The following is a 20,134-nucleotide window of genomic DNA, read 5'->3' on the forward strand; positions in this document are numbered from 1 at the left end:
TTAATGCTTCCATTCTAAAAAAAATTTAGTTTATTGTCTTCATTTATAAAATTGCATTTTATAATGAAATTACAGTAGAAATTACCACTGCACTCTATTAAAATAATAAAATTAGAGTACTGATAAAAAGAAAAGAAATCTCTTGTGTTGACATTTAATAATAATTTTTTTACCTTTTATCTTTAACATGTTCAAATGATTTAGATTTGTGTCTAGAATTTTAATTTTGGGAATAGTCTCTGTGAGAAAATTATTTTATATTTACATGAAATTGATGATTGTCCTAGAATATTTCTCTGACCTAAATCAAATAACATATTCTGTATGACTATCTATTTTTAACAGAAATTAAAATTGTATAAGTTAGTAATGTATCTGTTTTTTCCTAAATTTTTATATAGCCAAACCCATTTATTATCACATCTAAGAAACTGTCAAAACATGCAAAAGGTATACAACAGGAGAGCTTCAGATTTGATGAAAAGGCTTTAAGTGCACCAGTCATGAAGGCCTACTATATATGTCTCACATTTGCCACATTAAATTTAAATACATAAAAAATAGTTAACATTATTATGAAGTATGAAATTACATGTACAGTAATTGTAAAAATCAAATAAATAAAAATACCCACATTTGATTAGTCTGATGCAGCCATCAAATAATGAAAGTTTTTTCAATTTTGATTCAGTTTATAACAACTTTCAATTCAGTTAAAACATTACTGCCAAATTTATCCAAAATGTCTTTCCTCAACATTTTTGCCAACTTGTTTCAGAATGTTCATTTTAGTATTTTAATCGAGATCAACATGCTTATGTTTAACTATTATTTATTTTTTATTATAATGAGAATTACACAGTACAGTTAATCTTTACAGTGTACTCTAATTGATAAGAATGACCAAATGAGGATACAGTGTAATCGGTGTAATCGGAAAAATGCTATGATACTCTCAAAAACCACATTTTTGACAAGAAAACCACTAAAGAATACTTGTTTAAAAGTTAAAAATTTTGCTATAAATTTCTAAATTATATTAAAAAATATGTCAATAGACTGCACTGATAACACTTTGCTGACCTGTTTATAGCTGTGAACTTTATGATATTAAATAGAATATTTAAATCCATCATGCACACAATTACCTTGATGTTAACCGAATTTTGCTAATAGGCAGAGTGACATTAATCAGAGAAAAATCTATCATTTATTTTTGGGAGTTGGCTGGGGATAAAAATCTGTGATGATAACCAGTGTGACATTAATTGAGTTTGACTGTATATGCTGAAACTATTAGTGAATGTGAAATCATTCAGTAAGAGAAATATTTAGAAGAAAATAGCTAACAGTTTAGAATTGAAAATATTCTTTTTGTTTCTTTTAGGTAAATGTTTATGAGCTTGGAAAAACATATTTAAAGTTTGTCAGTGTCCTATGCCTTAAATTTCCTGAATTAGGTAATTGAAAAATACTTTATTTAAAAAGTACATGTATATTTAATATATATATATATATATAAGTAGTTTAGGTAATTTATAAATATTTGATTATTATAAAAAATATTTATAAATTTAATTGGAAGTTCAAAAAAAGAAATTTATAAAATGATGATCTGACTATTATATTAAATGATCTGAAGTCTGAAAACTTTAATAATTTCAATGTGTAAAATATTAAGTAATATAATAAAAAATACAATCACTAATAATTATTATTATTGTTATTGTTTAATCACTGCAATACTTAAAATATATTCTTTATATTAATTATTTAGTCTGTTTTGATATTATAATGCTCAGATCATTATTCACTATATTCATAATAGTTTATAATAGATTTTGAATATTTAAGGTTTTACTAGAATTATTTAAAAATTTCTTCACTAAGAATTAATTCAAATATTAGAATTTAATATCAGTATCAATGTTTTTAACTTTAATCAGAGTTCTTTGTCAAACAGATCTAAAATCCTGCTTTAGTGTTCTACCTTATTAGTCTTTGTATTTATGAATTTTTTAATGAAAATAGTTATTTAGGAAAGATGTATAAGGACTGATCATTTAATTTGCAAAATAATACTAAATTTTTCCTTATTGTTATCATCTAAAGATTTGTCTTGCTCAAAATACTCTCTAGATTTCTCTTCATCTATAAGCAACTTTGCCACTGCCATATTCACATATCATATGCTTTTTGCAGTCTATTTTTAGATAGATATAAGAGTTATTATTATGACTGTGAATGCCTCCAACCAACAACCAGCTACTGGTGTTCAGTGGTTTTATCTATTTGACCACTAGTAGACACACTTGTGGTTTGTGGGCTGCATTTGGTTACTGTTGTTTTGTAGTCATTTGCAATTTGTGTCATTTTGCTTAATTTATTGAAATAAAAACCAAATTAAAATTTTTATATTTGATGAATTTTATTTGTTTATTGCACTGTAATGTTCCTTCAAATTTAATTACAACTTTAAATATTTTTATCATTACATTACTAGATCCTTGTCTATATGTACCTCGTTTTGCACATCAGTTAGAATTTGGAAATAAAACACATGCTGTAAGTACAACTGCAATGAGACTTGTACAGCGGATGAAAAGAGATTGGATGAATACTGGAAGACGACCATCAGGTTTATGTGGTGCTGGTAATTCCTTATTAATAACGTTTTCTGATTTTGTTTATAATTCAGAATAAAAATAGTACTGTTTTATTTTTTAAGTCAAGTTACTAAGTTAATATTACTTCCACTGATTTTAAACTTGATGATTTTGAAAATTTGTCACATGGTTCTGTACAAAATTCAAATAATGTGTAGCTAAATCTGAATCTAGTTTTTTTTTGTTTAATTAACTTAGTCTTATGTGTGCTTGTTATTATTTTATCATTGAACTATCTCAGTCAATCATTCTTTTTTACATCAGTTGCTGCATTAATTTTTATCAGCTTGATTGGTATTCCTTTGACAAGAATGAATGAATTTTTTAGTGTATTTTATGAAATGTAACAGATAAGCAATTGCAAGAGTTAGTCAAGGTTGAAAACGAATTATTTTCATCATAATGGACTGTAATTTAATAAAATTTGTTTAAGTTAATTATATTTTTTAAAAGAAGCTAGCTTTGATTATATGACAGTCCTTTCTTAAATTTATCATAATTTAGTTTAGATTACGTAATAAAATTTTTTGTGTAATTTTTTGTAAATGCAAAAAAAAGTAAAGGTAACCTTCACTATATGCAGTTAATTGATTTTGCAGTTTTTTTGTAGCTATCAAAACTGCATGTATTTGTTATAAATCAATCAATGGAAAATAATTCATGAATTAGGTCATTAAGAAGTCTGAAATCATAATTTTTTATTTATATTTGTTCAGGCAGAGTAAAAAACATGAGAAATGAAGAATTGTTTAAATAATTAATAATTTTTCAGTAAAGATTTTAGACAAAGTAAAGTGTATTTCACAGAAAAATCAAAACAAATTAGAAAATAACATTAATGATTAATTATGGAAAGTTTAAACTAATCACAAAAGTAACCAAAATAAAGTAAATTAAGTAAAAATTTTTTAAAATCTAGCAAAATATTTATCAAACATTGCTTGCACGGTCACTACTGTCTTTATTTTCGTAGTTTTCTGTAAAAACTGCAGAATTAAAACAGAAATGCCATTAGACATTACATTAAATGCCTAGTTTCATTAAACAGATGCTGAAATATACAGCTGTTCCAACATCTCCAGAAAGCAGGTTAGCATTTCAAAAAGTGATCAGAAAAACTTCAGATTCTGAAACAATTGTTTATTACAGGATGTGCTAGTGCTTCAAAAAATGATTAGGCACTTCTTGAAAAGACAAATTTCGGTATGTGGCTATGACATGTATGTATATATGTACTGTACATACATAATTTAATAAGTCTGAGTCATTAATAATTCAAATTTTTAATGTAAATTATCATTAGAAATCATGTGTTGATTTATGCTGTTGTATATATTATTTTAAAATGTGATCAGTTATATGAAATTGATTTTAAGTCATTTGTTCTGTATATCATTAAGTAATTTAATGAAAAGTTTTTTAGAATAGATTCTGGAAAATATTAAATTAACAGTTTCATCTATTCTTTTAACTTATTTAAGATTTAAAATTTTTATAAGATTATATCTATGATTTATCTATTTGACTTTTGTTTATAGCTCTGTTAGTGGCTGCTAGATTGCATGATTTTAATAGAACAATTAAAGATATCATTAAAATTGTCAGAGTTTGTGAAGCTACTGTAAGAAAGAGGTTTGTAAATTTTTTATTATATATTAAATGTGTAGTTTTTATTAAGAATTGTTTAGCAATGAATTGATAAAATAATTTACTGTAAGGGGATAAAATTTATTCAGATGACAAATATATTTTGGTAAATAATCCATAGTAAATATCTTCAAAGTTACACACAGAAAATTGATAGGATATGCTCATAATTAAAATCCCTTCAAATTTTGAGATATGTTTGCTTTTTTTTATTTTTTTATCTTTACAATATTTTTAATTCACATTAAATGAAGTACTAAAAATAAATTACAAATAAACAAATATAAAATAACTTTTTATATATAGTTATTTTTTCCTTATATATTTAATTGTGATTGAGTATGTAAAATAGATTCACATGATTTTTAAAAGTTACAGATTTTTCTATAAAATACATGATATTTACTCAAGCATATTTAAGCATTGTTAATAAGAGTTATTAAAACCATAACTCTCTAAACGGACTTCATAAAAAGAATTCATTTACATTTTTCATAATTTCTTTCTTAAATTAATGTTTGAAACATCAGAAACTTTCATATTAATAATGAATAATTGTGCAATAAGAATATTTTTCAGGATTTATAAGTAAATAATATCAATAAATTTATATTCAAAACGTTCATGGCTAACAATAAATTCAATCTATAGATGTTATATTTCTTCTCAGTTTCACTGAAATCATATTTCAATTAAATTGAGACTGCAGGAAAAGATTCAAAAATTTGTTGCATTTTAAAGTTCTTTTGATTTGATATTAAAAATATATTTTATTACTAAATTTTTGGTTAATTTAGTTTCAGAGTGGACTTGTGTAAATATATTATCAAATATATTAATTTAAAATTTTAATGGGCATTCTAAAATATTGTAGATTAAAAGAATTAATGTGTGTAGAATTGATATTATGAAGAATTAGAGAATTTAATCAAATTCTATTTCTTAGTACTATAATAAAATTTCACAAAATGAGATTTTATTATACTAGTAAGTATTAAATTTAACATTTAAAAGGTTTACATTGATTAAAATTTTCTAAATAACTTTTTAATATGAATATTCAATTTTATACATTATATGAATATATTAATCTAAATATTCAATTTTTTTTCATCTAGACCTATTTGATATTTTAGCAGAAATCCAAAATGCTTTGCTAATTATTAAAAGTTAATTTTTTATATTTGTTTACTTCTTGTCTTGTAAGATCAAATTTAATTTGTTTCTGAATTATTTATTTATTTAATTGCTGAAAACAATTAGTATTAGGGTGCGTTTACTTCTGAGCTAATTTTACTCTCAGCACGCTCAGCCTGTATACTTTCATCTGAGTGCCACGCTCATTGGCGTTTACTTTAGAGCTATGTGACGTCATGTTTAGTGAAATTGGTAAGCTCAGAGTGCTAGCTAGTTCGTTATCAAGCTTTGCGCTAATTCAATATGGCTGCTCTCATGAAAAAATTACTTTTTGTACAAAGTACTAAAAATGGAATTAGTTTTCGAAAAATAAACGGCAGAAAGTATTTTTATCGGTAAATTTCAATTTGTTGTGTAAAATGTTTACAATGATCTTTTTTTTCATTGTAAGGTTCAATAGCTTTAGATGACTTTTTTCATAAACAGAGTTAATTAATGTGAAAAAAATTAAGTTTGATTCATTGTTTATGATTAAAAGTGAGGTTTACCTAATACGCATTTGGAATCTTCAGAAATGTTATGTTCAGAGCATTAAATAAATCATAAAGAAATGAAAAGCATTAATAATAATCCAAAATTGCATAAGTTTGTATGCTTGAATGAATTTTCACTTACATATGGGAAATGACTTCTCAAGAAATTGTATCATTTGAATACCATTTTTTCATTACAAACTAAACTTATATGATGACAGAGTAATACTTATTTCTATTGAAATAGGCTACTGCTTCTTCAGTTGATGTCTTAATAGCCATATGCTTTTCATCAATAGAGCCTCTAATTCCAGGAAAACCAGATTGGGTATAAAAAATTCCATTATTCTTACATCATCCTGCTGTGTGATGGCCAAGAGATCATTTTTCATTTTCATTTAACACTAACTTGTAAGAAAGAATTAACAACTTTATTTAAAATATTCCACGCAGTCCATCTAAACATATTAAAACGATTGCCAATACCCATAGAGGAAAGAAAGAAAGAAAAAGTGTTTTGTATTTAATATCAGTTATTTGTTAATTTTGAACTCAGTTTAGTTACACCACGACAAAACAACGTCACATCTATTCACTGGGCAAAACAATTGCTTTAAGTATGTATTATATGTATGTATAATATACTATTCTCTTATAAACTGCATCTAATTTCATATATTACTTCGTATAAACAAATCTGAATGATTCTTGATTTGCCAATGTCCATAGACAGCGTAAAAGCTGCTTTTGAGGAGACACGGGTCGTCNATGTATGTATAATCTACTATTCTCTTATAAACTGCATCTAATTTCATATATTACTTCGTATAAACAAATCTGAATGATTCTTGATTTGCCAATGTCCATAGACAGCGTAAAAGCTGCTTTTGAGGAGACACGGGTCGTCTTCCAGAGGAAATAATTTTTCGGTGTCTATAATTGGGCTTATTTTTTAAAGGAGAATTTCAAAGCTTTCTCTTGTAAGTCTAAGGTTGTTTAAAATCGATTGGCTTATAAAAAGGTAGAGTCTCTTCAATAAAAGTTTCTATCTTTTTTATTTTACTTTACTTTTCTTTTTTATTTTTTCATTTTTCTACAATTATATCCACAATAAAATCATCCTCGTCCGATTTGGAATCAAGTAGTTATATCTGTAACGTAACATTTAAAATAGCAGCTTTGACAATATTATTTGCAGGAAACCGCCATATTTCTTGTTAGCGTTCGCGTTTACTTTCGAACTGGACATGTAAGCACGAATACACATGCTAATGACGTCACTTCCGGTATTCAGAAGTAGCACTGTTAGCTCAGAAGTAAACACACCCTTAGTTGTACAGTACATGGATGGAATCATAGCAGATGTTTCTTTCAGCATCCTTCAAAATAAAAAATTAATAATAATAAACAAAACAAAATAATTGATTTCTTCTATTACACTATAAATAGCTGAGAGAAATTTATCAATCTAATTACAGTTAAAGTTAATATATACAAAATTATATATGGTTTATTAGTAATTATACATTGTTTTAATTTTCCTTTTAACCTTCTTAGAAGCAGTTACCATGCCCCCGTGTTTACGTTTATTGTCTAGAAGAGCCAAGGTCAATATAGGTCAACAAGTTATATTATTTCAAAAATTCACCAAAAATCAAGTTATTGTTATATTCATATGACAAAAATCACGTTACATTTATTAATATCTGTAGTTATAAATACGATATTTTAAAATACATTTCCATAAAAAAATTCAATAGAAAAAAATTATAATATATCAGAACTGACATCTGTCTGTGAAAATTTGCAACATTTTTTAAAATTCACATACTCCAGTTAAGTAGTTTGTTCTTGGCACCAAGCCAGAACGACTTGAAATGTTGTTCTGTACAATTCTATATAACATTTATGAATGTACGATTTTTAGTTTTAAAATTATGACAGATTATAATATATCCTTTGTTTGGAATCTAACCTTTATTTTGCTATCGATGAATATTACGAACTAATATTCTTTATTCATTTTATTTTGAACAATAATATAAATTATTGTGATAAATATATAAACCAGTAGTAATACATTTACGATGTGCTAATATTTTTAATTAAATTAAAAAATAAAAAATTTAAAAAATATTAAAATTAAAAGTTACAATTTAAATATTTATCATAAATTGCTTAATTATAACTAAATAAACTTATTATAGCATAAATAAACGTATTTTAGTAATATTATTACGTAAATATGCTATAAAATAAATGAGAGAATATATAAATTAAGAAAATAAATCGCTAAATAAAAATTTCTGAGTCGACAAAACACCACCTGGACAAAAATATGTGAAACAGATGGTAGACAACACACTACAGTCAAGTGGTGGCATCTGTTGCCAAAAATTTTCATTAAAATCGATTTTTCGCAGGGTAACGACGAATCGGTACCCTAGTACATTGTTATAACAATGGGGGGTGCGACAGATCGTTACCCTGGTTTTAAGAAAGTTAAACTTACCTATTTCACACAGTTGTATATAAAAGATTCCATAGCTTTGTGTTTATCCCACAGAATTAAGATATTTCATTTGCATTTTAAGCTTAGTTATAAAAAATAACTAAAACCTAATAAGAATACTATTTTACTAATCTGCATCATATTAAGAACATTTTAAAAAAATTAATTTTTATCTAAAAATATTTAGGCTAACAGAATTTGGTGATACACCCACAAGTCAGTTGACATTGGATGAGTTTATGAATATTGATTTGGAAGAAGAACAAGATCCTCCTTCTTTTAAAGAAGCAAAAAGAAAGCAAAAACTCCAACAAGTAAATTTTAAGCATAACTTTTACACACTAAATAAAGAAAAATATAATTTTATTATAAAAAATCTCTAAGTATTATTATTATTAAAATCTTTATTTAATTTTTTAAATAATAATTAACTTTTATTTTTGACAGTTGGAAGAAAGTGGTTTAGAAGAAGTTACAAATAAAATAACTGAATTTCAAGAGTTGATTGAAAAAGCTTTAGAGGATAAAAGGAAGAAATTCCGAGGTCCTTATGCAAAATATAGCCAGTTTACTCCACAAGGTAAGTATTTTTGTTATTTTAATTTAATTATATTTAAGTTATATATGTAAAAGTCTGCTAGAAAATTATAATAATTATTTTGATTTTAAGAAGAAATTTCTCAATTCCAATTATGCTTAAAACACTACTGATTTAAAATTTATGTAGTTTATTTGCTATGTTCAATAATTCATTTCTGAGCTTTTTCTAAACAATTTGATTCTATATAAATTTAAATTCATTTTCGTTTTTTATTTATCTTCATTTAAATTCATCAGAAAGAAAAAGGATTATTTAGAAAAGAAAACTTTTACATGTCTCTTGCTTAATTTGAATAAATTATTTTTTATTAAATTTAAATAGTAAATTTAATTTTGTTATGAATGAGGTAAAAATAATAAAGTAAGAATTAGCATAATATTTATTTTGAATTATGTTTTTAATGAAACACTTAATTTTTTCACTTTTAACTTTGCCTTATTTGATGTTAAATTGATTATAATCTAACATGAAAATGAAAATCATATTCAAGTAATGATTTTTTTCTGCTACAGTACTGTTTGTGAATATTACATCACCCATAAAATCCTATAAAAATATGTTTACTTTTTAAATTAAAGTATCATTTTATAGCTGCAAGGAACTGTAAAAATTGCATCATCCATTGCATCATAAACATGAGAATGCTTTATTAACTAAAAGTCTACTGTAACAGTATTTCTGGTGATGACCTCATCTTTTGTTATAAAAACTTGTGCAAAGATAGTGTGCTTTTATAAGCAAAATGGACGTTTTCAGCACTTAACACCACATAACAAGTTTGTAATTTTTGCTTTGAATGATAAAGGTTTATCTTGTGAAATAGCTCAGAAAATGTATTGTCATCAATCAACAATTGTGCATTTGTTACAAAGGAGATATGAACATGGCAACATTTTTAAAAGAAAAACTGGATCAACAGATAAATATGTAAATATTCTGCACCAGGATAGGATGCTGAAGCATCTGTCTGTGAGAATATACTGCTAGTTCTTCTGAATTGAAAGTAAAATAGGATGAACAAGTGGCATAAAAGCAAGTGTGAAAACTGTGCATGTGAGTTTAAATGCCTACCAATCACATACAAAGCCATTACTGAGAAGTTAAATGTAGAAAATGGTTTACCTAAAGTGTGTCTCTACACTTTAGGTAAACCATTTGTAATTAATTATTTATCATTGCTATGCATGCTAACTATTATGCCCTGAAGCCTGCATCGGGCCTTTCAACTGGTATGTAATAAATTGCATTTTTTGGTTTCTTCTGTGTATAAGTTATGTTATCATTATAAATTGTGATCATGGCTTAAATATACAACTTTGCACATCTGTGGTATACATTACAGATGATGCAATTTACATGGCTGCTACTACGTTTGAAAGTAAAAACAATAAATAATTATTGTCTTAAATTAAAAAGTATTTAAGAATTTAATAAAAGTATATTTCATGTAATTTTAAAAAAATGTAAATAATTATTATAAATTCAAAATTCTATTGTTATTACTTTTAGAGGAACAAAATTTATCTGAGAATGACATTACTGAGCAGTTTATAATGGAAGAAACTATTGAATCCATTCAAGATGTTGTTGGACAGGATATTACTAGTAGCAAAGAAGAAGTTGTTAGTGAATCAAATTATACTCCAGTTCATCCGACTGCTGCTAGCCTAGGTTTGAAGGAAAGTATAGAAGAATGTATGCGAAAAAAGCCTGTAGAAGGTAAGATCACTATAAAATACATTTAATCAAATATATTAAATCAGGAATATTAATATTTATCATTACTAAATTATAGATGAAGAAAGCAATGATGGTGAATTGGACACTGTGGATTTAGATGAGGAAGAGATTGATTCAGTAAATAATTTTTAATATTCAAAGATAAAAATTACTATTATTAGAATATTATAACATGACTCAAAAAATAATTTAAATATTTTGTTGTTTAAATTTACTTACATTGATTTACTTCTGAAATGAATATATAAAAAGAAATATTTTTTATCATCAATTTTATATAATATAAAGAAATTGGGAATATAATTAAATAAAAGTAAGCAGAACCTGGAGATCAAAAATTCTGTTTTCAATCTTATGTAATTTCCAATTTTTTACATGTTGGTATTGATGAGATAGATAAATTTTAACAGTAATATTTATAATACACTCCTCAAAAGTGAAATTTCAACAACACGAAGGAATGCACATTGCCACATGTCCATTGTAGGTGATGCATTGGTAGAACAAATACCTGTTTATTCAGTAACAAATATGGTCCCATGGTCAGCTATACAGGCCACTATATGGCGAGGCATGCTATTAACAAGGCAGTTAATGGGTGTTTAAGATATCCCTTTCCAAGCTGCATCCATTGTGACACACATGTTGTCTACGGTATGTGGTAGTGGTCCCTGGTGCATCTCATGTTGGATGGTCCCACAGGTGTTCAACGGGGAGAGATCTGGCACAGCTACCAGCCAGGGAAGAATGTGAATTCTGCTCAGGCTGATGAGAGCTTGCCACACGACATGTCAGGCATTTTCAAGATGCAGCCTGCATCAATGGCTGAACCACAGGCCCCACAATTAATGTGATTTACTTGTCCTCTGTCAGAATATTGGAAATGTGCACCAGGGCTACCCATTGATTGAACATGCCTCCCCAAACCATAATGCTTGGTGAAAGGGCTGGCATATAGCATTCCCAAGGATACTGCCATACTTGTCCAGGATTGTCATTCCTCCACAGATAGAAGTGGGATTCATCTTTAAACAATCCCTGATGCCATTCAGTGGTCCAGTTGTGATGACAATGACACCATACCAGACCTGCAGCTATTCAGTGGTAAATGACATCTCATTGTTGGTTGCCATGCATGCAGCCCAACTTCATGCAACCTGTTGCAAATGGTTTGGGTTGACGTAGATGCACCTGTTGATGGTGACAGGCAGCTTCAGATGTCATGTGCCATGGTGAATGGTGAGCTGTTTGGCAAATCGGCCAGTCTGTGTGCCATGAGATCCACTCCCTCTTCAGTGTGTTCATAGATGTTCCAGTGTCCATTGCATCACACATTGCTGGATGGTCATGTCATGCCCAGCACACGTGGCAACTGTGCGCATTGATAAACCAAGGTTGCATAGCTCCAGGATATGGTCTCATTCCCCAGCTGTTAACAGATAGTATTCAGCTTGCTGTCATCTCCAATGCATTTTCTATGCTTCTTCTGTTGCAAACCATTGCTGATAGCATTTATGGCCTGAGCTGGCTATTGGTTTTTAGAGCAGGAAACTGGGTACTGCATGACCTGATGCATATGCAAACTTAATCATCTGCCTATCTCTGTCACCTCTACTGATTCTGCAATTTGTGTATGGCTAAGCACATTCCTTTATGAGGAGTGTAGTTTTTAGGAATCGTGGCTAATTCTCGTCCAAATATTTTAAGATTATAAAAAAAAATTATGAAAAAACATCCGTTTCATAAAATCATCGAGCGGCTCCTGACGAGATGGTAAACAGGCGATTCTCTCTCTACTCTCCGATTCTGTCATTCTCCATGGAAATGTGACGTTGCTATGGTGACTGTTGTCATTTGTCACCTATTGCGTATCTTTAAAACAATGCAAAAAGCGATNTTGATTAATCAAAATGAAATAATTAATCATAATTTGTAATAAGTGTAACAACCAGTTATGCTAGTTGTAATGATTTTAAATAAAGAATTAGAAATGGATTGCTATGAAATGAAAACTTATTTTTAATTATTTTGAAAAAAAAATATTTCAATAATTAATAAATAATAACAGGGTGTCCAACAGACCTGTAAAACCTGAAAATATCAGAATTTATCATATCAGGGAAAAGTCTCGGAAATCTCAGGGAATTTGATATTAAACCTGGAAAAAAAAAATCATTATTACAATGTATAATGCATCATATAATGTAAAAGGGAGCAACAGAAGTGATTTGAATGTATACATTGTTGTGTCACATGATATGTATGATGATCTAAGATTACATCATGCATGCTAATTAAATTTAAGTATAATAATTATGTTTCAGGAAAGTACAAAATTTGAATTATATAACTTTATTGTAACCCTAAGAGAGAGAGAGAGAGACATTTGTAGCTTATGGAAAAGAACACGATGTAGTCATGTCATCTAGTGGATTGGGGAAATTGGATGTATCAGAACAGTTGATCCATGCAACTCTAAATGCAGCCCAGTAGCAGATACAAGGATGCTATGATAGCTTGTAAACAGGAAGAAATAAGGCAAGAAAAAGAGCAGATTGAGAAATTGATGGCTGCANTAATATTTACTCCAATATTTCAAGAAAGTACAAAATTTGAATTATTTGGCTTTAAATTGTTTTATGAAAAAATCTAGCTTTTTCAATTGTAACTAGGTCATTTTTAAGTGTCATCTTGCAGGATTCACTGAAAAGCAGTTGGCAACCCTAGCTAGCAGCAGCTAGCTAGTGAAAATGAGGTTGTAGAGATCTGGTCACAACACAATTTCAAAGTTCTTACTGAGCAAATGGTATGTAGAATCCATCTATGCTTCAGCAATGCTTGCAATTTACAATGATGGAAGGATTGGAACTGGAATACTATTTCAACTAAAAGTCACTTTTTTCATTTTAATGACAAAATTTCTTTTGGAAAGATGATGATACTGTATTTATCCTATTCTAATGTGCATCCTTTTCAAGTTTTTGAGAAACTAAGAAATGAAGTGCACATTAAATTTCTTGACACTTGTCACTTTTTTAACTATTTCCTATATAAAAGTCTGTTCTGATCCTCTGTGATTGTAACTTGCAATTTGTTAACTAGGTAGTAAACTAAAATATTGAGTTGATAATCTCTGGACAGTATATATAGTAGACATTGTATATGCCACCAAAAATGCAATTAGAAAAGTTAGAAAGAAGGTAGTAACTGACAGAGACTTTTAAATAGTTTGCAGTCTTTTCAAAATTCTAATGAGTTATAACCACCAAACTGATGGAAAGTTGCCACTGAAATACAAATTGACCAAGGGATTGTCATGCCTAAACCTAACTTAAGAAAGGAATAGAGAGAAAGTACAAAAAATGCTAGATATTACATTAGAAACTGTTGTGTCTAACAACTGGATAAATGGTTCTATGGCTGATAAAATTATTAAGCAATACAAAGACATTTTGTTATCCCCAGGAATTAGTGGTATTGTTAAACACTACTCCAGACAGCATGACAGGTTAGATTCTTTCTGGCTTAGCCTGTCACATCATTTTGGTGAAGTAAAAGAATTTGAAACATTTGTGAAGATGATTTTAATAATATCATATGGTAATGCTCATATGGAACATGGATTTTTCCACCAACAAAGAATGCCAATGGAAAACAAAAAAAAAAAAGAGAGAGAGAGAGAGACATTTGTAGCTTATGGAAAAGAACACGATGTAGTCATGTCATCTAGTGGATTGGGGAAATTGGATGTATCAGAACAGTTGATCCATGCAACTCTAAATGCAGCCCAGTAGCAGATACAAGGATGCTATGATAGCTTGTAAACAGGAAGAAATAAGGCAAGAAAAAGAGCAGATTGAGAAATTGATGGCTGCAGAAATGATGAGAGCTAAAAAATTTCTTGCAGAAGCTAATAAGGAGACTGGGGACATTAATGAGCAATTGCAAGAACTGCAAAGCAAGATGTTTTTTATTCTGCAATTAATAAACTGTATGATTATTTTGTTTATTTTGGGATATTTACTCAATGTGAATTGATTAATTTCAAAAACATGTATTGGGTTTATATTATAAGGTTAACAGTGTCAATTTGAATTTCCATATTTTAATAAAATTGTGATGTAAAACTTACATGTGATATACAATCTTCTGCACATTTTGAAGCAACAATACATGAATTGATTAATCAAAATGAAATAATTAATCATAATTTGTAATAAGTGTAACAACCAGTTATGCTAGTTGTAATGATTTTAAATAAAGAATTAGAAATGGATTNGATGCGATGGAAAGTATGATAAGAGATAAAAAGTTATCCCGGAAGATAAATTACGAAGTACTTGAAAATCTTTACACTAAAGATACAAAACCAAATGAAACAGAAAAGGAACCTGAAAAACCTGTAGCAAAACATTCCAGACAAAGACCTAAAATAGTTCAAAAAGGTGGAGAACCACCAGAAAGTATTAAAAATGTCATGTCTTCTATTTTTGAACAAAGGTTTGTTTAGCAATTATGATTTAAATTGTGTTTATCTCTAAAAATATTTGTAATATATCAGAGTGATAAGTATTATGTTGTTATAATCTTAGAATCATGACAATCAATAATATTCATTATTCTTTCATTATCACTTACCATTATATGTGTTCTGTGAATTGCAGTTATTAAAATTTTTATATTTATACTTAACATATTTTACTTAAGTACCTATTGATTTAAAGAATTACAAGAGATGAAGAGGTTAATTTTGTAAAATCCTTTTTATCTTAGGTAGTAAGAGTGTAAGACATCTTTTGTGTAAACATTACAGGTTTGATCAAGTCCCTAACATAACAGCAGATTGGCGAGGGTTGAAAAATGAAATTTTCAGACTAACACCTGAAAATTCCTAAGAATATAAACCAGACTCTTGAACAGGTTTTCTGGAGAAAAATATTATAATTGCTTGGATCATCTGTCCATCAAAAATCTATTTTAAAAACTTACTATAGCTGTTAAAGAATATAATAATGAATAAATTGTTATTCAGAACCAGAAAATTTCCTTCAGTATTCCAACTGTAAGATCAAGCAAAACGAAACAAACAAATCCAAGGTTAGCTTATGTGAGGCACTAGTCACAATCATAACCATACAATGATTGAAGAAACCAGTGCTTTTTCAGTTGTATGTTGCCATTAACTGAAAAAAACCTCAATAGAGATGCCCTCAATTATAATAGGTATAAAACTACGATTAATCTTACAAATTTAAAAATTCTGTCCATAATGAAAAATCATAATTTATATATTTAAAAAAAATCTAAATAACAACCAAGAACTACTACTACAATGTCTAACTAAGTAAGAGCATGAACACAATGAAATTCTACTGAATAGACATTCCAAATATGATATTTGATTCAAGTAGTAACTATTCATTACTATCTATTCAATATCCATTATCTTCTATAGAGTATCTAAGTAACTAATATTGAGCAAACAAGTATCAGTCAAGCATCTAATACTCGAAAGTAATGGGTAATATTACTAGTTTAAAATCAAAATATGATCAGTGTCAACTAGGACTGTCCACAAGAATTTTAAAAAGGATGTGGTTTTAAAAACAATTATTTTTTCATAATGTAATATATATTAATTTTTACAATCTTAGGAATATAGAGTAAAGGGTTCCTCCACACATTCAGTGTATCCTCTTATTGTTGGTAAATTGTGCTGAATCAAAGGAGATGAATATTGTTTCCATTTGTGCTCACAATCACGTATTTTCTTGTTTTTGGTCATTATTTTCAAAATGGAATTGTCTGATGAAATGGTAATTAGAGATGGAAAATATTCTGTTGCCAAATTAATGACAAAAAAAAAAAAAAAATTTATTGATGAGTTTTTTTTAGTCATTTAGAATGCCTTATAATAAAGTAAAGCAGAATGTTAAAAAGTGTGGTAAGGACAGATGAAATAAATAAGCTAAACTGGTTAGCTCAGGCATGGCCAACATCCAGCCTGTCTACTGAATTTATGTGGCGTACGATCAATTTTTCAATATTAGCTACTCAAGTCTGAATAGCTCGATGAAAAATTCTGATGCCTAAAAAAAAAAAAAAAAGAAAGAAAGAAAGGTCAACAACTCACTGTGCGTTTAGAGTTAACCCTCCATTACAAATCTCATAAGTACAGTGTAGAATGTTAATAAAGCATGATAATGTGAAAAATGTATCTGTAATCTCTATCTACAATTTAGTCTCTACTGGGTGACACCACAATGAGATCTCACACCACCTCAAAATCTTCCTAGGGCAGCCTCTGGTTCGACCCGTGGAAAAAGTTTTCTTTCCAATTCGACCTGGGAGCAAAAACTGTAGGCCACCTGTGGGTTAGCTGATTTTTCATTAACAGATATGAACAGCTAATAACTACAAAAGCAATTGCACAAATTATTGTTTGAGAATTGTCAATTTTCTAGCTGTCAGACAAACATTCATTATTCCCACAATGAACTAATGCTTATAAAATAATGGTGTGTGTATGTATGTGCTCACAATATGACAAACACTTTGGCAAATAAAGGCAATTATTTTTGCCTTTTTTTGATGAAAGGCAGTTTATTCAACACTCAAAAAGTACTGAATGTATGGAATTACCCTAATGTGATACAGTAGACTAAGGAGGAACTGAATGGGTACAAAATGAATATAAGCTAGATACAATATACATTTAATTTTTTAACTCTTCCCAAATGGAAATGATTAAATCCCCGTGTGCACTGTCTTGGTTTCAACTTGATGTAGTTTAATGTTAGTCTCAAACTAGATGATTGAATTTTGTTCAACTTGGAGTTGTATTACTAAGCATATATTTATATGAATTTGAAACAGAACAGTTTAGTTAATATAGAGCAACCAATTTTCTTATACTACTGAAAAAATTACTATTTTACAAGTATAGAAAAAGCCAGTTATATCAATATAATCATTTTTGTTGTTCAATAATAAATGAAACAAAGATTTTTGAGTACTGATACAAGTATCTCTTGTACAACACTGTTTTGGAAATCCTCCGTACAAAATTTCACAATTTTTCAGTGTAAACACCATTATTCAATATTTTTTTTTATTCAACTAAGCATGTGTGTTGTCTCAAATTTGCCTGTGGACTTTAGAATATTGAAATTTTCAAATGATTTTGTGCTTTTTGTCAGGTTTACTTTAATGAAAACTGATAATGCAATTTTTTTTCTTCCCTGTCTTACCTTTCCTATCAACCAGGTGTTATTGTCATTGCTTTCAGACTTTAGCCTTTAAGACTGTCACTGTGTTTTGTTTTATAGATTATTCTTTGCATATAGTAAAGTTTATTTAAACATTTTTAAGTAAGTGTTGTTAAACTTTTTTTAACCACATGTAAGTAATCATTCATAAAAATGAAGAACAAAATGTGGCATATCTTGGTACTGGAATGATTTGGTATTTGAGCACAAATTCTGGAAAAAATTGCTTGATACTTGACCAAACAACAATGAACTGTTAGAACAAATTATTGATTATTAACATATTTTTATTTTGTCATCCATAGAAAAGTGTGATAAAAATAAAAAAAAATGAAGATGTTGCTGATATTTATGATCAAAATCTATAAAAAATCTGAGATAGTGACAAAAAGGAAAATGCTCTCGTTTAACTAAAATTAATATTAACAGTGCTTTTAATTGTGTTTGTTAGTTAATTATTGATTGGAAATAAATTATCAATTGCTTTAATAAACATATTTCTCTTAGTAACGAAAAAGAATAGTATACTTTTGTTAACTTTTTGGACTTAACCCCATGTTTTGCATTTGTCCTTTGTTTTGTATAGCATGGATTTGCATAACACAGTACTTTTTAAGAATGTATTGGCTGTGTTATATGAGGGATACCTGTATTTACATGCATACATTGCAATCAACCTCTCTGCATAAAATATGCTATTTTTGTTATAGTTTTGATAAATATAAGTTTGATTTTTTTTCCTTTTATGAAATTGGTATAATTTATTAGTGTTATTTACTGTTATTATTCCCTTTTTTTCTCAAATATATATTTTTCTTTTTCTTTTTTTTAATTTAGATTTTCTTTTCTGACAAATATTCTGTACAAATTCAGCTAAATAAATCATTTTTGCAAAATATTTTGGCACATTGAAAAAGGTCTTATTTTGATATACACTTATTGACAGAAAAGTTACATACCAATAAGGAGCTGTCAAAACCAAATGAAACTTAAGTGCAAACATAATGACGATGGTAATAAGTGATAATGTGGAACAGTGGTATTAAAACATTGGGTGCTAATAGCAGCATATGTAGTGGTTGCCATATATATAGTTTGCTTCTTATAATGCATACCAATGGTACAGAAAGGAGCAATATTCTGTAGCAAGGTTTCCATTTCTCTCTGAATGGTGGAGAAAGATGCCATTGCAATTATTTGTGCTTGTCTCAGAATTAGACGATAATCTCTCTTGGTGATCTGTCGGACATCTGGAGTCTGGCTGCGTGTAATACTCTGATGTATCCATTTCCCACAGCACCTGCTCACAGTCAGGCCGTAATGACCCAAATGGTGGACAGTTTGATTATGTGGCTATTGTCAAATTCCATCAGTTGTGCATAATACTTTTGACTGCATCTTATAGGCAATGTACAGTACCTGTTGCTTGAAGAAACAACAGGCAATAAGCAAATTGAAAATTGTGGATCCACTGAGTCTCTGTGAGCCATTTTATAGGATACTGGGGTAGTGATTATAAGACACTCTGGTAGCATCAGACCACAACTGTAATCATTTATGTACCTGTCTGAGACATAATGTTCTGATTACAGTTTTAGGTGTACCTTTTTATCTAACACTATCTAGGTGTGTACCTTTTTATCAATGAGTGTGCATAAAAAGAATAATTAGGAGAAAAATATTTAATTCAAATTAAATTTTTAAAATTGTTTTTCTCTGATAAAAAAAATTCTATTGTAGAATATTCAATTGCAATCAATTTAAGAAATATCAAGGTAAATTTTATTCAAATTCTTGGGATTGCTTTATTGATAAGAGAATACTTAATTTTAGAAATTTTACATTTTACATTATCCTTTATACTTAGAAAGAATAAAAATAGAATTTTTTATTTTATAAAAACTTATATAATTAGTAAAATTAGTTATTCTAATTGAAAAAAGCATTTCTCTTTTTATAGCCATAAACGAACATCTTTACCAATTGATGATGATGAAGAGCACATACAAGTAAATTTTATACATTGTCTT

At 28.2% G+C, this 20,134-nt stretch overlaps 1 protein-coding gene across 1 annotated transcript in view; it reads left to right on the forward strand.

The window, feature by feature from the left end:
* LOC111628958 (transcription factor IIIB 90 kDa subunit-like) overlaps nucleotides 1–20,134 on the forward strand; it is a 28,569-nt gene that overhangs the window by 3,278 nt on the left and 5,157 nt on the right. Inside the window, exons 4-13 of the mRNA XM_023372818.1 lie at nucleotides 1,388–1,460; nucleotides 2,504–2,653; nucleotides 4,205–4,298; nucleotides 8,683–8,809; nucleotides 8,943–9,075; nucleotides 10,606–10,815; nucleotides 10,892–10,953; nucleotides 14,623–14,801; nucleotides 15,100–15,336; nucleotides 20,065–20,113. Coding sequence (XP_023228586.1) covers nucleotides 1,388–1,460; nucleotides 2,504–2,653; nucleotides 4,205–4,298; nucleotides 8,683–8,809; nucleotides 8,943–9,075; nucleotides 10,606–10,815; nucleotides 10,892–10,953; nucleotides 14,623–14,801; nucleotides 15,100–15,336; nucleotides 20,065–20,113 — 1,314 coding nt within the window. The remainder of the gene's footprint in view (nucleotides 1–1,387; nucleotides 1,461–2,503; nucleotides 2,654–4,204; nucleotides 4,299–8,682; nucleotides 8,810–8,942; nucleotides 9,076–10,605; nucleotides 10,816–10,891; nucleotides 10,954–14,622; nucleotides 14,802–15,099; nucleotides 15,337–20,064; nucleotides 20,114–20,134) is intronic.

This window comes from Centruroides sculpturatus, unplaced genomic scaffold (assembly GCF_000671375.1).
Source record: "Centruroides sculpturatus isolate CEXI.00-Female unplaced genomic scaffold, Cexi_2.0 scaffold556, whole genome shotgun sequence".
NCBI classification, from domain to species: Eukaryota; Metazoa; Arthropoda; class Arachnida; order Scorpiones; family Buthidae; genus Centruroides; species Centruroides sculpturatus.